The sequence below is a fragment of the Telmatherina bonti genome (genome assembly GCF_933228915.1).
Source record: "Telmatherina bonti genome assembly, chromosome: 7".
In the NCBI taxonomy this organism is placed as follows: domain Eukaryota; kingdom Metazoa; phylum Chordata; class Actinopteri; order Atheriniformes; family Telmatherinidae; genus Telmatherina; species Telmatherina bonti.
Genome location: NC_136625.1, coordinates 28,579,478 through 28,597,806, shown reverse-complemented (window position 1 = coordinate 28,597,806; position 18,329 = coordinate 28,579,478). Strand labels below are relative to the sequence as shown.

The following is an 18,329-nucleotide window of genomic DNA, read 5'->3' as shown; positions in this document are numbered from 1 at the left end:
TTTCTGCCTATGTGCATACCCGCAGTATTGTGTGAATGTGTATTTACGTATGTGCCTGGAGGCGTATAGAAAGGGAATCAGAGACACCGAGAGGAGATATTTTCAATAAGATAAAATTGTTAAAAAGATAAAAAATAACCTTTGAAATGATTCTCTCTCCAGTTTTTCAAACACGAGGTTTATCCCATTGGCCTATTATGAAACTTAGAGACAAAAGCTTTCTAATCCTGGCTTCTTTGCTCTGCCTTTGATGGCTGAATGTGTATGTATGAGTGTGCGCATGTGAATGTGTTGGACTACTATTGTAGGGCACCGAGTTGTGTGAACTACGTGCCTTCGCTGCATGCTGATGTTTGTGCAAACCTGCAAGTCTTTGTGTGCGTGTCTGTGTGTTTATGTTAGATTAGACTGAAGTGAAGTCATCTCCATGGGGACATCAGGCTGTTGCCGCATCAAGAATAAAGATACATCAAAGAGAAAACAACTTCTACACAAAAAGCAGAGAAGCAGGGCTTCTGTATGCGTCCCGAACCTCTCGCTGCTGTCAGAGACGCTCAAATCAAAGTGGGAGAAAGTGAAGACAGAAGGAAGGTAGATGTGTGGAGAATGTATCAAAAGCAGCAGAGCACAGTGAAACAAATTTATAGAAAAATTAGCATCCAGGAAGTATCATCCTTTATCTTCTCTTAGTCAAAAATTACTTTGAGAGTAAAACTTTGAGATGTGGTGCCAGTCTGAGCATCTCCCACCTTCTCCTCCACCCTTCACCCAACTCTCTCATCTTCCACGTCTCATCTTTCTCCCATTCTGTTCCCACTTTTACACACATACAGCCACCCTTACACATATTTATTGGGACAGAGAGCTTGTGTTTTTCCACATATGTTTTAGCGTGTGAATGTGCGTGCCTGTAAACTTAAAGCATACCCTCATGTGAACTGGTGTGAGACACGAAAACCAGAAGAAAAGGGGGGAGCTCTCACAGTGGCTAACAAATACTACTTTATATTCATAATGGTTTGGGATGGAGGCAGAATTTGTAGAAAAATCTAATACAACCAGCTTTTAATTTGAAATGCTTGAGAAGGCATGTTTGAGAAGTCTCCTGTTGCTTGCACTTAGAAAGTGATATCAAACATTGAGAAACTTATTGGCTGTAACAAAAACTGAAAATCATTAAATAGACGCAGGAAGTTTTGACCCAAGTACCCATTTTCATTGTGTATTGTCCTCTGAGTCATCATTATTAGAATTAATATAATGGATCCAACATCAAACTGGGGGACTCATTTCTCTGTGGTCTCAGTTTGATTTTACCTCTCCATGCTTTTCTCATTAAGTTTTAGACCGCTGTCAGAACGCTACATTTATGGTCTTTAACAGCTCAAATTTGCAGTGATGTGTTTTTTATGAGATTGTGCAGATTAATCTCTCCTCAAATTAAGTTATTAAGCATAATTTAAACAGCAAAATCTTTGTTTTTGTGTTATTCTTCTCCAGGCTCCATTTTTGTCTTTCTTTGTCTCTGTCTTTCTTTTTTCTCTGCAAGATTTTAAATCAGGGTCACAGTAGGGAAGAAAGCTGCCTAGGAACAGTTTGAACTACAAACACACACACACACACACTCACACATCTACATCTTTGTTCTCACATTTTATTTCTGTTTGTGTGTGTGTTTGTCTCTACAGGGAGTTTGGCTGGAGGGATCCAGAGCTGCCAGAGGTGATCCAGATGTTACAGCATCAGTTTCCATCAGTCCAGTCTAACGCTGCTGCGTACCTCCAGCACCTCTGCTTTGGAGACAACAAGATTAAATCTGAGGTACAGATTTCTTTGAGGAACTATCTCTTTTTTTATTTGCTGGGCCCTAATTTATTAACTATATATCCGTTTTACACTTATGCATGTTTTTTCTACAAATTCACATCCTTGAATTTCTCAAGCAAAATTTTCACATGGTGACAATGTGATCAGACAGGATTGATTCGTTTGCAACCACTTAATCTTGTGATCTATGGAAACATGAAGAAAACCTAAATCTGATCTAGAGAGTAAATGGTGGAGATATGCACTTCTTAGTATTTTATTTTTTTTGTTTATCAAAATTTGATTGATATTTTCTCAGGATTTTTTAATCTACAAGATTACAGATGTAAGATGACAACAAATAATCACAATTATGATATAATAAGATAAAAGAAATTCAATAAAAACAATGGACAATGAAAGAAAAAAACGAATATGGTTAAAAAAAAACACTTTTTTAGGATGTTTGAATACCTGGTAGGTTATGATTGCAATGGATTAATAATAAACAATATAAAATATACATTTATTTTGCATTTAGTTATTAACTCTAATGATGTACTAGGCTTTACTAAAAAAAAAAAAAATTTTCATATTTCGTATTTCGTATTTCGTAATTTTTGTATTTCACTCATCAAGCAAACCACTTAAACAACCTGGTGCAGCAGCCTTGTTAATCTGCCCTCTTTCTGTTTGTATTGTAAGCTTTAATTTATTGTAATGATATCTTATTTATGGCCTACTGCCTGATTTGTGCAGCAAGGAATAAAACTAAAGCATCCTGTCTCATTTGGGAAGCAGCTAAATCTTTTAGTACACAAATAAAATTTCACAGTTGTGTTTTGTGAATAAATGGCATATTATTTGTATCATTTGTAGCTGTGCAGCACATTATCTTAATTTGCAATCACTACTGTGAAGTTATGGGGTTCCCATGGTGGCTGGAAAGTGCAAAACAAAATTAAAATGTCAAAAACACATTTCAAAATTCAAAAACAAAATTACATTTAAACGACAAATTTAAATACAAAAACGTTTTAGGAAGCAAATAAATATAAAAAATATTTATATTTCAAGAAACAATTTTACATTTTTAGGAAACAAATACACATTTAAAAAAATAAAATTAAGAAAACAAATTCCTATTTGAGGAAACAAATTAGTATTTCAGGAAACACTTGAAAAAGAGCCGAAACAATCTACAATTGGCAGAACACACAAATCCCAAAACAAATGAACAAAAGGCAGCTTTACACGGAAAGGGCAGGACTTAAACACCAGAATTGGCACAATGATGACATCACTTTGTAGTACACAATCAGATTTTGTGTTCTGGTTGCAGATAGCCAAATATTACCATCTCAACATGTTTAATTTTGTCCTGTGGTCTCTCAGTTGAGACCATTAAGGGGCACTGCATCCAAAAATGTGCTGTAAAAAACATACTTAATGATGGAAATCTACTACATTGTTGTTAAAATTGCTATTTTAGCATTTTTCTTAAATTATTGGGATTTTTATGGGTCAAAAATGACTCAAAACGCCCTCTACAGGGTAAAAACAAACAGGTATTGTTTTTCAAGAGGTAGAGGTAAACTTGGTGCTTCTCGACATCCCAGGATAGTTTGAGAAAAAACTTTTAAGCCCTTCAGAAAAAACAGGTCCTCACCAGTTTTTTATTTTTTTATTTTTTAACCTGCTGATCATTAACTGGTGACACACAGCGAGCTCAAGTTGTAGCAGCAGGAAGTTTGCTGCACTTTCTGCAGCTGCCACAACCTGCTGAGAGCTCCAGCCTGCCAGGGCTACTGTCACAAGCTAGCACAACAGTGCTAATGGCTCAGACTGATACAGTTCAGAAAGATTAGACTTGCAAATTTCCCTTCATTTAGCTGTTTAGTAGAAGTTGAGTGAAGTCAAAGTTTTCTAGATAGTCTAAAATAGCTACTGTGGCTTTAGTTATTATAAGGAGGAAGATGATAAGTTGGTCTTCTGTATCTGGTTAACGCAGCAAGTAGAAATCACAAAGGCAGATGGAAAAACTGTGGTACTTTAGAACCTAAAGTTACATATTTGCTGTTAGCTAAACAGATGTTCAGCTACAGTCAGCCATGGTGCTGAAGCAGTGCTTTTGACCCCCACCATGTCAGCAACAATATGTCTCCTGTGCCTATATGCTTACATTTATGCACCCATCCCCTTCACTTCACAAAGATTTTACTCCTTCTGCTTTGGCTAGAGGTCTGTGGTACCCATGACTCTCTATGCTAAAATACAATCTGTGCTTCCTCTTGCCATGTCATCTACATTACTTTATACACTGTGTACACATCCCAATGATCATACACCATCAGAATGCGTACACCTTCAGTTATCACCAATAGTATTGTCTTTTAGTTTTGCACTATATTTACCTGTTTTTTCAGTGCAATTTTTTTTCTCTAAATCAGGATTTCTACACGGTGTAGCCTATTTTTCTTTTGTACATTCACCCTGCACCTTGTGCACTACTGCAACCATGTTTCAGCTTATGCTCTATCCACTGTTGCTTTTGTATCCTCTCTCATATTAATGAGGACTCACATCTGGTTTCTTGGCTTGCTTGGGCAATTTCCTTATATCACCTACCACTTGGAGCCATGTTGCATCAGACACAACCCACATCAAAACTAGGAAAGTCTTGGTGCTGTCAGGTTTTTTCATATCCAACCTTGTGCATTTATCTGGGAATTACATGTTTATTCACTTCTGTTACATTAAGGTTGCTCTTTGTGGCCTGTATTCTCATCATGTTCCAAATAATATGTTGAACCTGTGCTTTAATGGAAAACTAATAATATCGCGTTAGTCAGCGGTTAAATCGATGAAAACTGACATTATTGGTCTTAAGGCAACAGTGTATATGTCAAATATCATTTCATAAAAACTGTATTTCCACTTTCAGATTTTCAATCACAAAGGAGCAGTAGATGTAGATTAAACTTAATGCTCTGTATCTTTTCTACATTAACCACAACAGTTGCAAGCACAACTTCCGTGTTGCTCTAGTGCCTCCCTTAAATGACTCTTGTTTTTTAATAGAGAGCAGCCAGTCTGCCCTACATTTTGTTTTAGTCTAGACAGAAGAAAGCACAGATGGCTGCACACATAAAGGAGTGACGGGCAGGAGAAAACAATGGCTTTTATTAGAATAATTTTTACATCAGTAAAATGGAGGCATTTTTTTGTTTTGATAAGTTTAGAACTTTATTTTATAAACTACTGCATGATGACTAAAGTTTGAACAAAGAACCTGCTATCATTCATAAACAACCCTCTATTGGTTTCCATGCTGTACTCATTTTTACTTTAGATTCGGCGGCAGGGTGGAATCCAGCTGCTAGTAGACCTGTTGGACCACCGGATGACAGATGTGCATCGTAGCGCCTGCGGAGCCCTGAGGAACCTGGTGTATGGCAAAGCCAATGATGACAACAAAATTGCCCTGAAGAACTGCGGAGGTATACCCGCTCTGGTCCGACTGCTAAGGAAGACCACTGACGTGGAGATTAGAGAGCTGCTCACAGGTACAGGACATCTTATCGCTTTACCTTTCACTCAAACAAAAAGACCAGTGAAAAATGTTTCTGTGTGTTTCCATTTGTTTTTGACATGAATAAACAGACTAAATGTTTTTTAGCAAATGTTTGGTGTGTTAAAAAGAAGTTAATACTAATGTAACAACAGTGAAATGAAATGGTTCACATTTGTAACAGCAGTGTTATAACCATAGACCGTATATGAAAGACTGACGGAGCCTCCTGTGGTTGAAAGTGAAGCCTGCATAAAACTGCAGTTCCCCCCTCATCCACTAGGGGCTGGCTGCAAAACAGAGCAAATCCCCATAGACTCCCATGTTAAAAAGACCAACTTCACAGCAGAAATAAACATGTTTAAAACCTGGTTCAAAAACCAATTTTCGGTTTAAAAATCAGGTTTACCTTCATGACAACTGTGGAGGGAGTGAATTTTTTTCTAACTCGCCCGTTTAAAAGTAATTTAATCTCGAAATTTGGCATATTTAGGGGCATGTCCTTTTGATTGATAGGTACCCGATCTGCCCCTTCAAGTAAGAAGAACATACAATAACTACGGTTTTTAGCCGGCTAACAATGTGACTTAGCTTTATCCCGCTTACCTCTTTTAGCAGGTTAGCTCCTGTTATCTCAGGGTTAACTCGGTTAGCTCTTAGCTACAGGCAACTCGGAGTTCGCTCAATGTCAGTCATCTACAATGACACTCACAACCCCCTTCTCAGCTCTACCTCTTTGCCCATATATGTATTTTCCAAGGGAGATGACATGCCCCTGCCAAGATGGCAAAGGTAGGAACCGCCCACCGAGCTCCAATTCAGCTCTTCAGAAACCTATGGGTGACATCACGGTGGCTCCGTCCATCTTTTTATATACAGTCTATGGTTATAACAAACACTTAGTTTAGGTTTTACATACCCAAACCAATTAGTAGAGATGGCTCAGGCTGGTTTATTTCCACAATTTATTTTTAAGAAATTCATTAAAGGCACTGCAAATTGACCCTACCTCATGGTAGACTGGGATCTTAAAGGGTTAAATCACAGTGTTTATGCAGGATTCAACCCAGATTAATTCCTTTGTGGACCTATAGGAAGTTTGGGAATCTGTATCATATGTTTGCTCTTGTCTTTTCCAGCCTTGGCTCTGCCATGTTTTTTGTCTAGGCTGATAAAGATGTGGAGCTGGCGCAGCAATAGAAGTCAGCCTGACCAAAACACAGTGCAGAGCAGCTTTTGACAGGTGGAGCATTAAAGTGTCAGAGGCTTCAAACTAGAGCGCCAAGATTTTTGTGTTGCTGAGAGGGATTTGAAAGTGGGAAATAGCTGGTTTAGACTAACCAAAAGCAATGACACAATAAAGTCTAAAAGAGAGAAAAAATATCTATTACATAGATTAACATTGTGATATTTGTATGAATATTTTAGTGAGATGTTAGGTTAAATGAGTAAAATGGTTATTTTACCTCAGAAAACATGCACATGATATGACTGAATACTGAACTGACACAATAAACTACTTAAATGAGAGACTTTTTTAGAGAAGCATTGTTTACCACATGCCTGCTTCCCTGCACTCATCACAAACACTTACCTTGTCAAGCTACACTAGTATCCACAACATATTTGTATTCTCCATCAGTAAGCACAGAGATCCTCCACATAATTAATAATGTATGAGGTTGATTCATTTCAAGTTTTAAGCTACACTCAGCCTTAAATGTCGACACATATAGATAAAGATAGATGAGGGATTACCAGTTTATGCGTGTGACAAAGCATTACTACACACACACACACACACACACACACACACACACACACACACACACACACACACACACACACACACACACATTTTTTATTTATATATATATATATATATATATATATACACATGTGTATGTGTGTATATATACATATATATATATATATATATATATATATATATATATATATATATATACACACACTACTCACAAAAAGTTAGGGATATTTGGCTTTCAGGTGAAATTTATGGAAAATGCAATATGTTCATGCTACAGTGATATAATATCATAAAAGTAAGACATTTAAGTAGAAGGATGCACTACTGATTTCCTCATCTCAAAAAATTCATTCAACACAAAAGGTGTCAGGTTTAAAACTCCTGTGACATGTAAAATAAAGAAAGAGACACGGACTTAGAACTCAGTGTAACCTTTGCAAAGGGGAAGAGAACAGTCTCAGAGCTCGCACAGAGACTCCTAACTGTCTTCTTCGCTTGCTCTTCCTCTGCTCAGGCTTTTTATTTGACAGATAATGGCATGACACATGTCATGAGTTCATCACACATTTTCCAGTTAATGTATAGTATTAACTTCATTTACTCCTGCAGCTGCTAAAACAATAAGCATCTATTTTAACAGACTACCAGAAGCAAGTCATGAGTAAAACACGAGGTGCAAAGATAACAATAGGATGGTATATCTGAGTGAGCCAAGCTCATTAAGCATGAGGCACCCTGCTTCACCAGAAAGAATCAATCTTTGTTAAAGTAATCTCAAAAGTTTAACATATGATAAAAGAAAAGATAAGTCATGAACAAATGATAATATATAAATTTCCGAACAAAAGGTAACAACAATGGTAGTTACACCACAACAAAAAATTTGAACGTCTCAATATCTCGTCATGTGTCCTTGAGCATCAATTACAGCTTGACAACGACGTCTCATGCTGTTCACAAGGCAACTTATTGCCTGCTGAGGCATGGCATCCCACTCTTCTTGAAGGGCAGCCCTCAGGTCATTGAGGTTCTGGGGTGCAGGGTCTCGAGCCTCTACACGACGGCTCAGCTGATCCCACAGGTTTTCAATGGGATGCAGGTCTGGAGAGAGTGCAGGCCATTCCATTTGAGGTACACCAGTCTCCAACAGCCGTTCCCTGATGATGCGGCCTCGATGAGCAGGAGCATTGTCGTCCATGAAGATGAAATTAGGCCTGTGCTGTTCATGTAGGGGCACAATCACTGGATTAATGATGTTATTCAGGTAGTATGGGCTTGTCACTGTACCATTCACAAAGTGTAGGGCAGTTCTGTACCAAGTGGACACCCCTGCCCACACTGTAACACCGCCACCACCAAAAGCTCGCCTGGTGACAACAGCGGCTGATGCATAGCGCTCTCCCTGACGTCTCCAACATCGTTGCCAGCCATCATTTCTGCTCAGTGTGAATCGACTTTCATCAGAGAACAGCACTGAGGCCCACTGGTTCCTCGTCCAGCATAAATGCTCCCTGGCCCATGCAAGACGATGATGCCTGTGCCTGGTGGTGTGGTCAGGTACCTGTGCAGGTCGTCTAGCACGCAGACCACGCTGATGGAAACGGTTTCGAATGGTCTGACGTGACACTTGGGTGCCTCTCACCTCTCTTAAACGTGCCTGGAGTTGAGTGGCATTCATCATCCGGTTTCTCAGGGCAGTGTTCACAATGTAGCGGTCATCAGCACGGGATGTGGCCAAAGGACGTCCACTTCTAGGCCTTTCTGTGACTCTTCCAGTCTCTCCATATCTCTGTTGCAACCTGCTGATGACACTCTGTGACACTCCAAGCTCAGTGGCCACTTCTGTCTGAGAACGTCCTGTTTGAAGCATCGCAATGGCAAGGGACTGTTGTTCCATTGTTAGGTGTCGTCTTGGTCTCATGATGTCAAAATGTGAACAGCATGATGAGGACAACTGTTTAAACACCAGCTCTAATTGAACCAGGACATTTATTGGTCAATTCAAGGATCACACACCTGCCGTGATTTTTGCCGTTAAGCTTCTTGTTAGAGAACAGCAACTTGTGCAAAATTTATTGAAACATTTAACAGTTGGACATGTGCATTTAAAAGCTTAGAGAAGATCACATTAAGTTCACCTGTACAGGTTTGAATGCATTTTAGGCTTGTTGTGAAATTTCACCCAAAAGCTGAATATCCCTAACTTTTTGTGAATAGTGTATATATTAATATATATATATATATATATATATATATATATACAGCCCAACGATGACAGTGCTAAGAAAAGGAAGACTATTCAACTGTCAAGCAGGTGTACACTCTGAAGATGAGTAGGAGGATGAAGTGTGGGTACTTCCAAAATCTCCGCTAAGAGCTCATAAAGAAACTGTCACCTTGTTACTGCTTTTGACAGGAGCTGCCAGTTAAATGTCATATTTACTTCCCATGAGCAAGACCACCTAAATAAACTAAAACATTGTACTTGGAAGGGTAAAAATGTGGACTATAATAACAGCAAATGACTAACGATTTTTTATAAGACATAAATCAAGAACATATAAAGCAGTAAATTGAAACTTGAATTTTAGAGCAAGTATTAAATGAGGGGAAAAAAGCCAAATATTTACAGAGTAAATATCTCAAAGATCTTTTAACAAGTTACTATTGTGGATTTTTTTTTTTTTTTTATTATTATGACTAGATGTTTTCATTCTTGAGGTGGTCGGTTGTGAGCTGGATGAAGAAAAATATCGTGAAATTGCCCTTTTTGTCTGTTCTGTGTGTCTGAAAATGCATTCAAATCACATCAAGTCTTCATCTCAGATGTCTAACATCCTTTTAATATCAATAAGTGATGCAATAAAAGAGAAAGGACGTCCTCTAGTAACTGTTTAAAGCCATGAAACTGATGGAAAGCTTAAACAAGTCTGGACTGACCTTAAGTAAACTGTCTGTATGACCTACAAAAGCTACCTTCAAGTCTGTATCTACTGTCCTAATCGTTTCCAGCAATACTGCACACCTCAGGCTGATGTGATAGTCTGGAGAGAGGGGAACCTTGTAATCTTTAGTCATGCAAACAGGACACCATCATAGGTACAAAAAGGAAAAGTGGCCTGATAACTTCCACATTTCAGGCCTTCCAAGCAGATGTGATGTAAAATATGACCCGTGTGGGCATTTCTGTTCATGCATATGCGCAGAGTGAGCCTAAAAAGGGTTTTAGGCTTAGCAGAGATGGAAATAAAAGGGTTTTGTATGCTGCTAGAGTCTTAAAGAAGATTACCATATAAATTAGAGCAGCAATTCAAGGCACGGAACACAGAAATCCCTCCTGTCACAAATTAATCAGCTGAACGACTGACCGGACGCAGACAGACCACGCTCTCCTCTCTTTCAAAGACCCACAGGAAATAACTCTCTCTCTTTCTTGTACTCTTACTCTCTCTGCGTTTAGGTTTCCATAATTGCTCCCTCCTTCTCCTTCTGTCCCCATCTCGTCCTCTTTGCCTTTCTCCATCTCACCCTTTATATCTCCAGCCCTGTCTGTGCTGTTCTTCTTTCACTGGTGAGCATTTTGAATCAAAATCACAGTGGGAAGTCATGCCTGCCTGCATAGCCTGTTACAGATTCAGCTGCCCACATGCACTCACACACACACACACACATAAACAAAAGACTTGCTCAGAAAAATACCCCCTCAGGTGTGCAGTTTGCTTGAAGTCACAAAAAGTCATAAAAAAGCTTGTTGCCCTTTGCGCTCCGTTCATTCGCCCTTCTTTTGGTTTAGTAATATTTCCACTTTTACCTCTGCTGTTTACAACTCAAGATGATGATGATTTAAAGGGAATAAAGCTGACTTAAAGCAGCAGATATTACCTCTGCCTTTGCAGATTAAATGTGGAATGTCAATGTTTGGTTTTGGCCTCTATCCACGGCAGATGCTTCACATAACGAATAAATAAACAAAAAACAAAAAAAAAACTAAAACGTAAGCCAGCTTTGGCATCTTCCTTGTGTTTTCATGCGTTGTGTGTAGTTCCTTCACCAGTTAGTTAACAAGCAGCCTGTTGTAACTGCACCTGCATCAACAAAAACATCAGTTTGTAAGGTAAAATACACTGTTATGGCGTTTTTATGCCGTTTGAAACAATGATATGTGCTAATATATATGCACCAGCAGTCCATATGTGCAAACAAAGCAGCATACACCTGGAAGCAAATTTCATTTACTAACTTTCCACGTTCATGTTTTTGAAACAGTTGAGCAGAAAAGAGAAAGCACATCCATCACTCACCCCCACCACATGCGTCTTCTTTTTTATTCATGTAGCACCAAGAGGAGAAGTCAGACTGTGACATGCTTATATGAAGCAGCAGAAGGTTGTGGTGGAGATTTGTTCAAGCAATACTATGTGTGAGACAGACCTTTAAGTAATTATAAAAAGGAAGTCAAATTAACTGTTGTTTCTTATTTGATTTTTCTGTCAAAATCTATTCAGCATCCTCTGCAGAGTTTAAAGTTCTCACACTGGGGATCATTTCGAGGGGTTGCCAGATCATTGTAAAAATCATCTGGGGTTGCCAGATCATTGTAAAAATGATCAAATAGCTTTTGAATTTTTATAAGAGCTGTCAAAATGAATGTATTAATGTATAAATAACAAAGTTATTACTTATGCCATTTTAAAAATCCGAATTTGGCACCATCTTGGCTAGAAAAAGCTAAAGCGGAAGCATAAACACTGTACTGTACGTTATCTTGGAGGTCATGGCTCAAAAAGTTTGAAAACCGCTTAATAGATGACAGAATTATAATTGCAAAATCCACCTCAGATTGGCTGGAAATAGTAAGAAAATGTCAAAAAGAAAATGTCAAGTAGTGTTCTGATTGGTGGAAACCAATGATTAAATTAAAATTAGTGCAGTGTTTTGGACATCATGGCAAGCAAACGTGTCACACCTAAACTGGGAGTTAATGAGAAGAAAATTATTCATCATGCAAAAGATTAAAATCGTGAACGTATTTACAAAACCTGTTTATAATTTTCATAGAATGGTTGAGGACTTTGCCACTGTCAAATGGTTGACATACACTGATAAATATCTTAGTCAATAATAAATGTTTTCAGAATGTCTGGGTTTGCACCAACCATCTTACTGATGCTAAAGGTTTTAAGAAATGCATGTTCTCTGTTTTGGCAGATAAATTTGTGGATAGGATATTTGTCTCAGTTAAGTAAATACCTTATAGAACAGATACCTCATCAACAGGCCAGAAGAGCTGAACACATGTGGTTGCAATAATAAGTTAGTTTACTTTTCCTAATGTTTAGTTATTTTATGTGAACATTAGACCAATTTAACTCAGACGTGAAAGGAGTTTGTGGCAAGATAGTTTAATCTGAAGTGCAAAGAAATACTAACAGGATGATATCAGAGTTGCAAGCCTTCTTGAATGTCTTTAATCCCCTTTAAACTTTGCATGCGGTACAAATAATGCAGCTTATTTCCTTATCATGATGCATGCTGCTGAGAGCAAAGCAACAGGTCTGAACTAGTTCCCCTGGCGTCAACTTTTCAGAAGCACATATGGAACTAGCGCCAATGCGTTCACGATATCCATGAAAATTGTTGATAATTTATAAAATTAGAACATTTTTATATTTACAATTAGTCATCAGATCAATACTGTAGATGTAGGACAAGACTCCATCCATGCAAAAGCCTGTTGGCAACAGGTCTGGGCCTTTAAGTATTATGCATGAGTGACTGAACCTGACACTGTGGATATTTTTATAGTGAAAATAACTGTCGAGAATTTGGTCAAGTTGAATTAAAAAGGCCTATCATAAAACCAATTAAAAGAAAAACCAAATCTGATGAAGAAAGCATAATTTAAATGATATCTGCACCGGTTTTATTAGACTGATGTTACATCCACAGTCCATGTGCATGCTTTAGAATCTGATTATGTAAGAAACATCCATATAGTGAACAGATAATCCTGTGAAGCTGTACGAGCTTCTTATAAAAGGTCCTATCTGTGTTGTATGAGGGATAAAGAAGTAAACTGCCCAGCAGTTAGCTCAGCATGTCAGCACCCATTGTTAGCACTTCATTGTACTTTTTTTTGTGCAACAAAGTGAAAACTGATTTTTCAACTGAGTTGTTCAAATGACTTACAGGCTCACTCAGAGTTCAAAGAAAGTCTGTTTTTGGCCATAAGAGGGGGGTCTCACTTACCGCAAAGACACTGTCATTGTCAAGGTCAAACCACCAGTGGGGGCTCTAAAAGAGGCTCTATGTCATCAGTCTGCACACCAAACTATCCTGCATACAAGCAGCTTTTAAGGATGCTGATTGTTGTCGCACAGTGATTACAGGTCTGCAGATAAAAGGCTGGAAAAGTTGATCTTCAGAGGTTTGGGTTTGTCAAAGCCCATAAAGCTTTATTTTTCTCACTTCTGCGGTTTAAGTGTTGAGTTTGCTTCATTTCTGGTCAAGGAGGCAACCGTTTTAGTCCAGTACAAAAGACAAGCCTTCATATTTAGTATTGATTTCTCTGCAGTTTTTAAAGTAGTCTAAAGTGGACAAAATTGGTCTAAAGTTGTTCTGTTCTTTTTTTTTAATTAATTAATTTATTTTACTCATTTTCAGTCCAGTCTTTGTACCTGCCTATTTTCAGAGGGGTGTTTTTTGTTTGTTTGTTTGCTTATTTTTAATGTGAAACCACTTAACACTGACCTTGATTATTCATTCATTTTTTAAAATGGCACCAAATTCATTGAAGTGAAGTCAACCAATCTTATTGTCACTAATGGAGAACTTGGTTTACAGACAGGTCCTCCTAAACATCACACAATAAAAATTCAGTTATCCACATTAATCATGATTGTTCACAAACAATCACTCTGAGGAAATAAAATGTCCTAAAAACATCTAAAAACATAAAGAAAAGAAAACAGGAAACAGGGCATCTAATGACAAACAATTAAAATGCTAAAGATAAACCACTAAAAACAGAATAAAACACTACAAATAAGATTATTCAATAACAAAGCATAACGTAGATAAAATAATCTTTGGTTGAATAACACAGTGTCGCATTGACACAAAACAGAAACCTTAACAGAGAACCAAGTTTAGACACTTTGTCCAGCCTGTTGCTGTGGCACATGGCTCCCATTTCTTTGGGTGCATCTACAAAGAACTTAAAAGATAACAGTGTATTAAAAAGTACTTTTCACCAAAAAATAATTCCCGAAGAGATATCAGCTGAAAACTTGACATGTCTCGGCATGGTGTGCAGTATGTTGAAATTAAGGAAAATGGATAAGAGGGGACAAAAAAAGTGTCAGACCCCTTATCTCCAGCAGATTAAAAGTAGATAAAATTTTTGTACTAAAGAAATGGTATTGACATTTATATATATATAATAAGAGTGCATACCATTTTATTGAAATTGCTACAACTTTTCGATATACTAAAATAAAAAGCAAATCATTGCTTTTCAAACTCCTAAAAAGAAAAGCTTTGTAAAAGTGATTTTTGGGAAGGTTTAAGATTCATAATAGTTTATACAAGGCCATGAGTTCAACATCAGGGCTTATAAAAATGTAAAAATGAAGAAATAAACAGAAAAGACATGTGGAGAACAAAGAGACATGCTGCAATCTTCCAGAGGAGACAAAGATGAAACGGGGATGAATCCAAGCACACTGCAAATGAGAGATGGAAAATGGCATCAGAGACAAAGAGAGCTAGCCAGCATACTCATTTCCCCTCCCTCAATCTAACAGCGCATTCACAACCTCCTGCTGCCACTCATGATGTAAGGCTGAGGCAATTAACCTCCTTCATCTGTCACACACTCATAGCTGCGTATGTGTGTCGTGTGTGTCAGAGCTTCTGTGTGCATTACGTGTTCGTGTGTGTTAGCAAAGCTGCAGTGTAAGTCGGGCATTGTGTCATGGTTATCATGTGTGTGAGCAGGTTTGTGTGTTTGGGAGTGAAGGTGTTTGAAATGGAAGATAAAATCCCATTGCCTTTCACCTCAGGCAGATGATGTCATACTCTGCATTGCAAGTTGTGATCCTGGCGAACAGCTGACTTTACTCAGATAGAAAAAAGTAATCTGTCTCACAACTGCAGCATGACATCACACGTTACTGGGAATTTATGTTTATTACCTACTAAACCAGTGGTGTCGTCAGGTTTACATAAATAAGTCATGCACGTATCATACTCAGGTTGTTTTAATGGGGAGTATGCATGTCTGTCTGGAACAGATTCACCTTTGAAACCGATATTGAAAACAGCAAAGACGCATATTAAAGGTGCATGGATTAGCATGTACTTGCAAACATAGTTGGGATTTCTTTGGTTTAAAAATGAAAACATGATAGCAACAGAAATAGATTTCCAGGACATACTCATAGTGGGATGTGGAAGATGACAATTGCATGTTGTGCTCCAACAAGTAGGTTATAGGACACAAAATGTGTAACTTAGTGAATGTATTTAGACTCTACGGGATGCAATTCAGGGTTTTTCAGAATAAGCAGCCTTGGTGTTGTTAAGGAGGAGGTCATTGTGTAACTGACTTGCACTGTGTGATGTTCTGTAAACATTACTGTAATGATTCAGTTGTGCTGCACAGCTAGAGGAAGAAACTACAAAGAAACACATTTTCACTATTTCAATGGTGTTCCTGGGAAAAATTGTATTGAAAAAAATAAACATTGCGACCTCCTGGAACCCAAAACTATCCATAATTTCACTTCGGGATTTTTGAATCAATGCATCAGCTCTGTGACATATAATAACAAAGCACAGAATAAGTTTAACCAGCTAGAAAGAGGCACAAATAAACAGTTGAACAGAACAGTGTGTGACTAATCAGATTTAAACATAAATAAACATAAACATAAAGAATAAACAATGAAGTAGTAATATATATATATATATATATATATATATATATATATATATATATATATATATATATATATATATATATATATATATATATATATGTATGTATGTATGTATGTATGTATATAGATAGATAGTTAGATAGATAGATAGATAGATAGATAGATAGATAGATGGATGGATGGATGGATGGATGGATGGATGGATGGATGGATGGATGGATGGATGGATGGATGGATGGATAGATAGATAGATAGATAGATAGATAGATAGATAGATAGATAGATAGATAGATAGATAGATAGACATAAATATATATAGATATACATTAGGTTTAGATGTTACCAAGTATTGAATTGGGGGGTTAAATTTTTTATTATTCATTTGTTATATGGATTTATGGTTAGGGTTTCTTACTGCTGTGCTTGCTTTGTGTTCATGCAGCTAGTCTTCCTGCATTCCAGTTATGATGCTAAGCTAACATAAGATAATGTTAAGCTTGTCTGAAGTTAACTGAAGCTTCTTTTTTAACTATTATAAGTTTTGCCAAAATTGTTCTAAAGAATACTTATTCTAGTTAACATCAAAGTATTTGTTTTGTAATCCTGTTGTATCTACAGGCTTTGAGAAATCAGTTTTGTCACACTGTTTCTTACTCATAGAAGGCTAACTAAAATAACCCCATCATTTGGGGGAATGGAGTTAAGGAAAATAAAGAACAAAAAAAAGAACAGGAAAATAAATACACACTTAAAAACGTGGACACACAAATGCGTACAAGAACAAATTCACAAACTTTGTAGCTAGCAGAAACAGTAATTACAGTTACTATGCTGCTGAGGGTGAACAACGTGCTTCTGAAGGGAGGATGCCCTATTCCAAACACAGATATGATGATAGGATGCTTTAACATTACAACAGCTATAATTACAACCATAAAGCAGAGGCGAGATAAGTGCAGATATGACAATGGGCAGATACTCTGAAAGGAACAAATATATAATTACACTTGTACATAGATTATGGCACAAACACTTGGCAAGATGGAGGTCAACAAGAAAAATGATGTGCTGTGTAGCTCCTCAAGGTTATCCCAGTATGCATGTGAAAGGGTCCATTTTCTACCTCTCAAAAGCATCATAGTGTGTAACAGCAAGATGTGGTGATGTGTCTCTTCCTTCCTTTTGCCCTTTCATGAGAAACTCAGGCAAACATGTGGGTGTATATGTGTGTAAGAGTCAGTCTCTTCAGAGGAAGAGTTTTAGTCTATTCTACTTTGTGTGCTTGTGTTTGTGGCAAAAAAGAGTGGACAGTAATTGGTAGGCAAAAGAAAAACACACTCAATTTTCTTGGTTGGCTGCTCGCTGTATGTTGAATTCTGCAGGGAATTAAAAACAGAAAAGAGGCAGCTAGAGGAAGGTGCATTGGACTTTTGTGGAAGTGATTTCCTGCCTTCACTATTTGCTTTATTTTTTTCATTTTCAGGTAATTACATCAACATAATAACGGTGTAGCGTAATGCATTAGGAGCTATGCTTTGGAGCAATATAATTTAGGTTTAAGTGAATCAGTTATAAATGCTGTGTGTTGCATATTCATAGTATTTGTGCATGTGGTTGGCTGCTGCAAACTTTACATCACATATGAATGAAAACACGCATTTTCACGCGTCACTCGCCAACATGTCAACCTGGAGCGCTTTCTCCTTTGTGAGTGAAATCTGATGTCAGGAATCATGACGGTCCTTTTAAATGAACATTGTAAAGAGACAGATGAGGAATAGTTGCCTCATCTGTCTCTCATCGAACAAATAAGCGAAGCATATGGACTCATAAAACATAAAAGTACGTTTGAAAAACAAATCCAGCTCAAACCACGTAATAATAAAGTCTGACATTCAAGTATAGTGTGACCTGTCACTTCTTATTTCACATATTTCACAACCACCTCTTGTTTATTTTTGGACACAGCTGTTTGTTCTTGATGTCTGGAGACTTGTAACCTGTAAATACAGAAATGAGATATTAACACCCTGCAAAACAAATAAATACATTTACATAAAAAGAACTACCTTTTACTTTTACATCCAACAGAATAACCTGATTAATTCAGAAATGAATATTTCTCCCTAAAATTGGAGCAATGAACTTTTTTTTCCTCTTTATATTGTGAAAATGACTAAATGAAAACGTTCCAGTTTGAAACACGTGTTTCAGTCCAGCTTCTTGCTGCAGATGGCTGAAT

The 18,329-nt window shown here is 37.4% G+C and overlaps 1 protein-coding gene across 2 annotated transcripts in view; it reads left to right on the top strand.

Annotated features, from left to right (window-relative positions):
- The window catches only part of ctnnd2b (catenin (cadherin-associated protein), delta 2b), a gene marked incomplete at both ends in the record, with an annotated part of 131,940 nt that overhangs the window by 84,080 nt on the left and 29,531 nt on the right, over nt 1-18,329 (top strand). For both annotated transcript variants that reach the window (XM_079243242.1, XM_079243241.1), the window contains 2 exons: nt 1,689-1,821; nt 5,159-5,372. In XM_079243242.1, the coding sequence (XP_079099368.1) occupies nt 1,689-1,821; nt 5,159-5,372 (347 nt within the window). The remainder of the gene's footprint in view (nt 1-1,688; nt 1,822-5,158; nt 5,373-18,329) is intronic.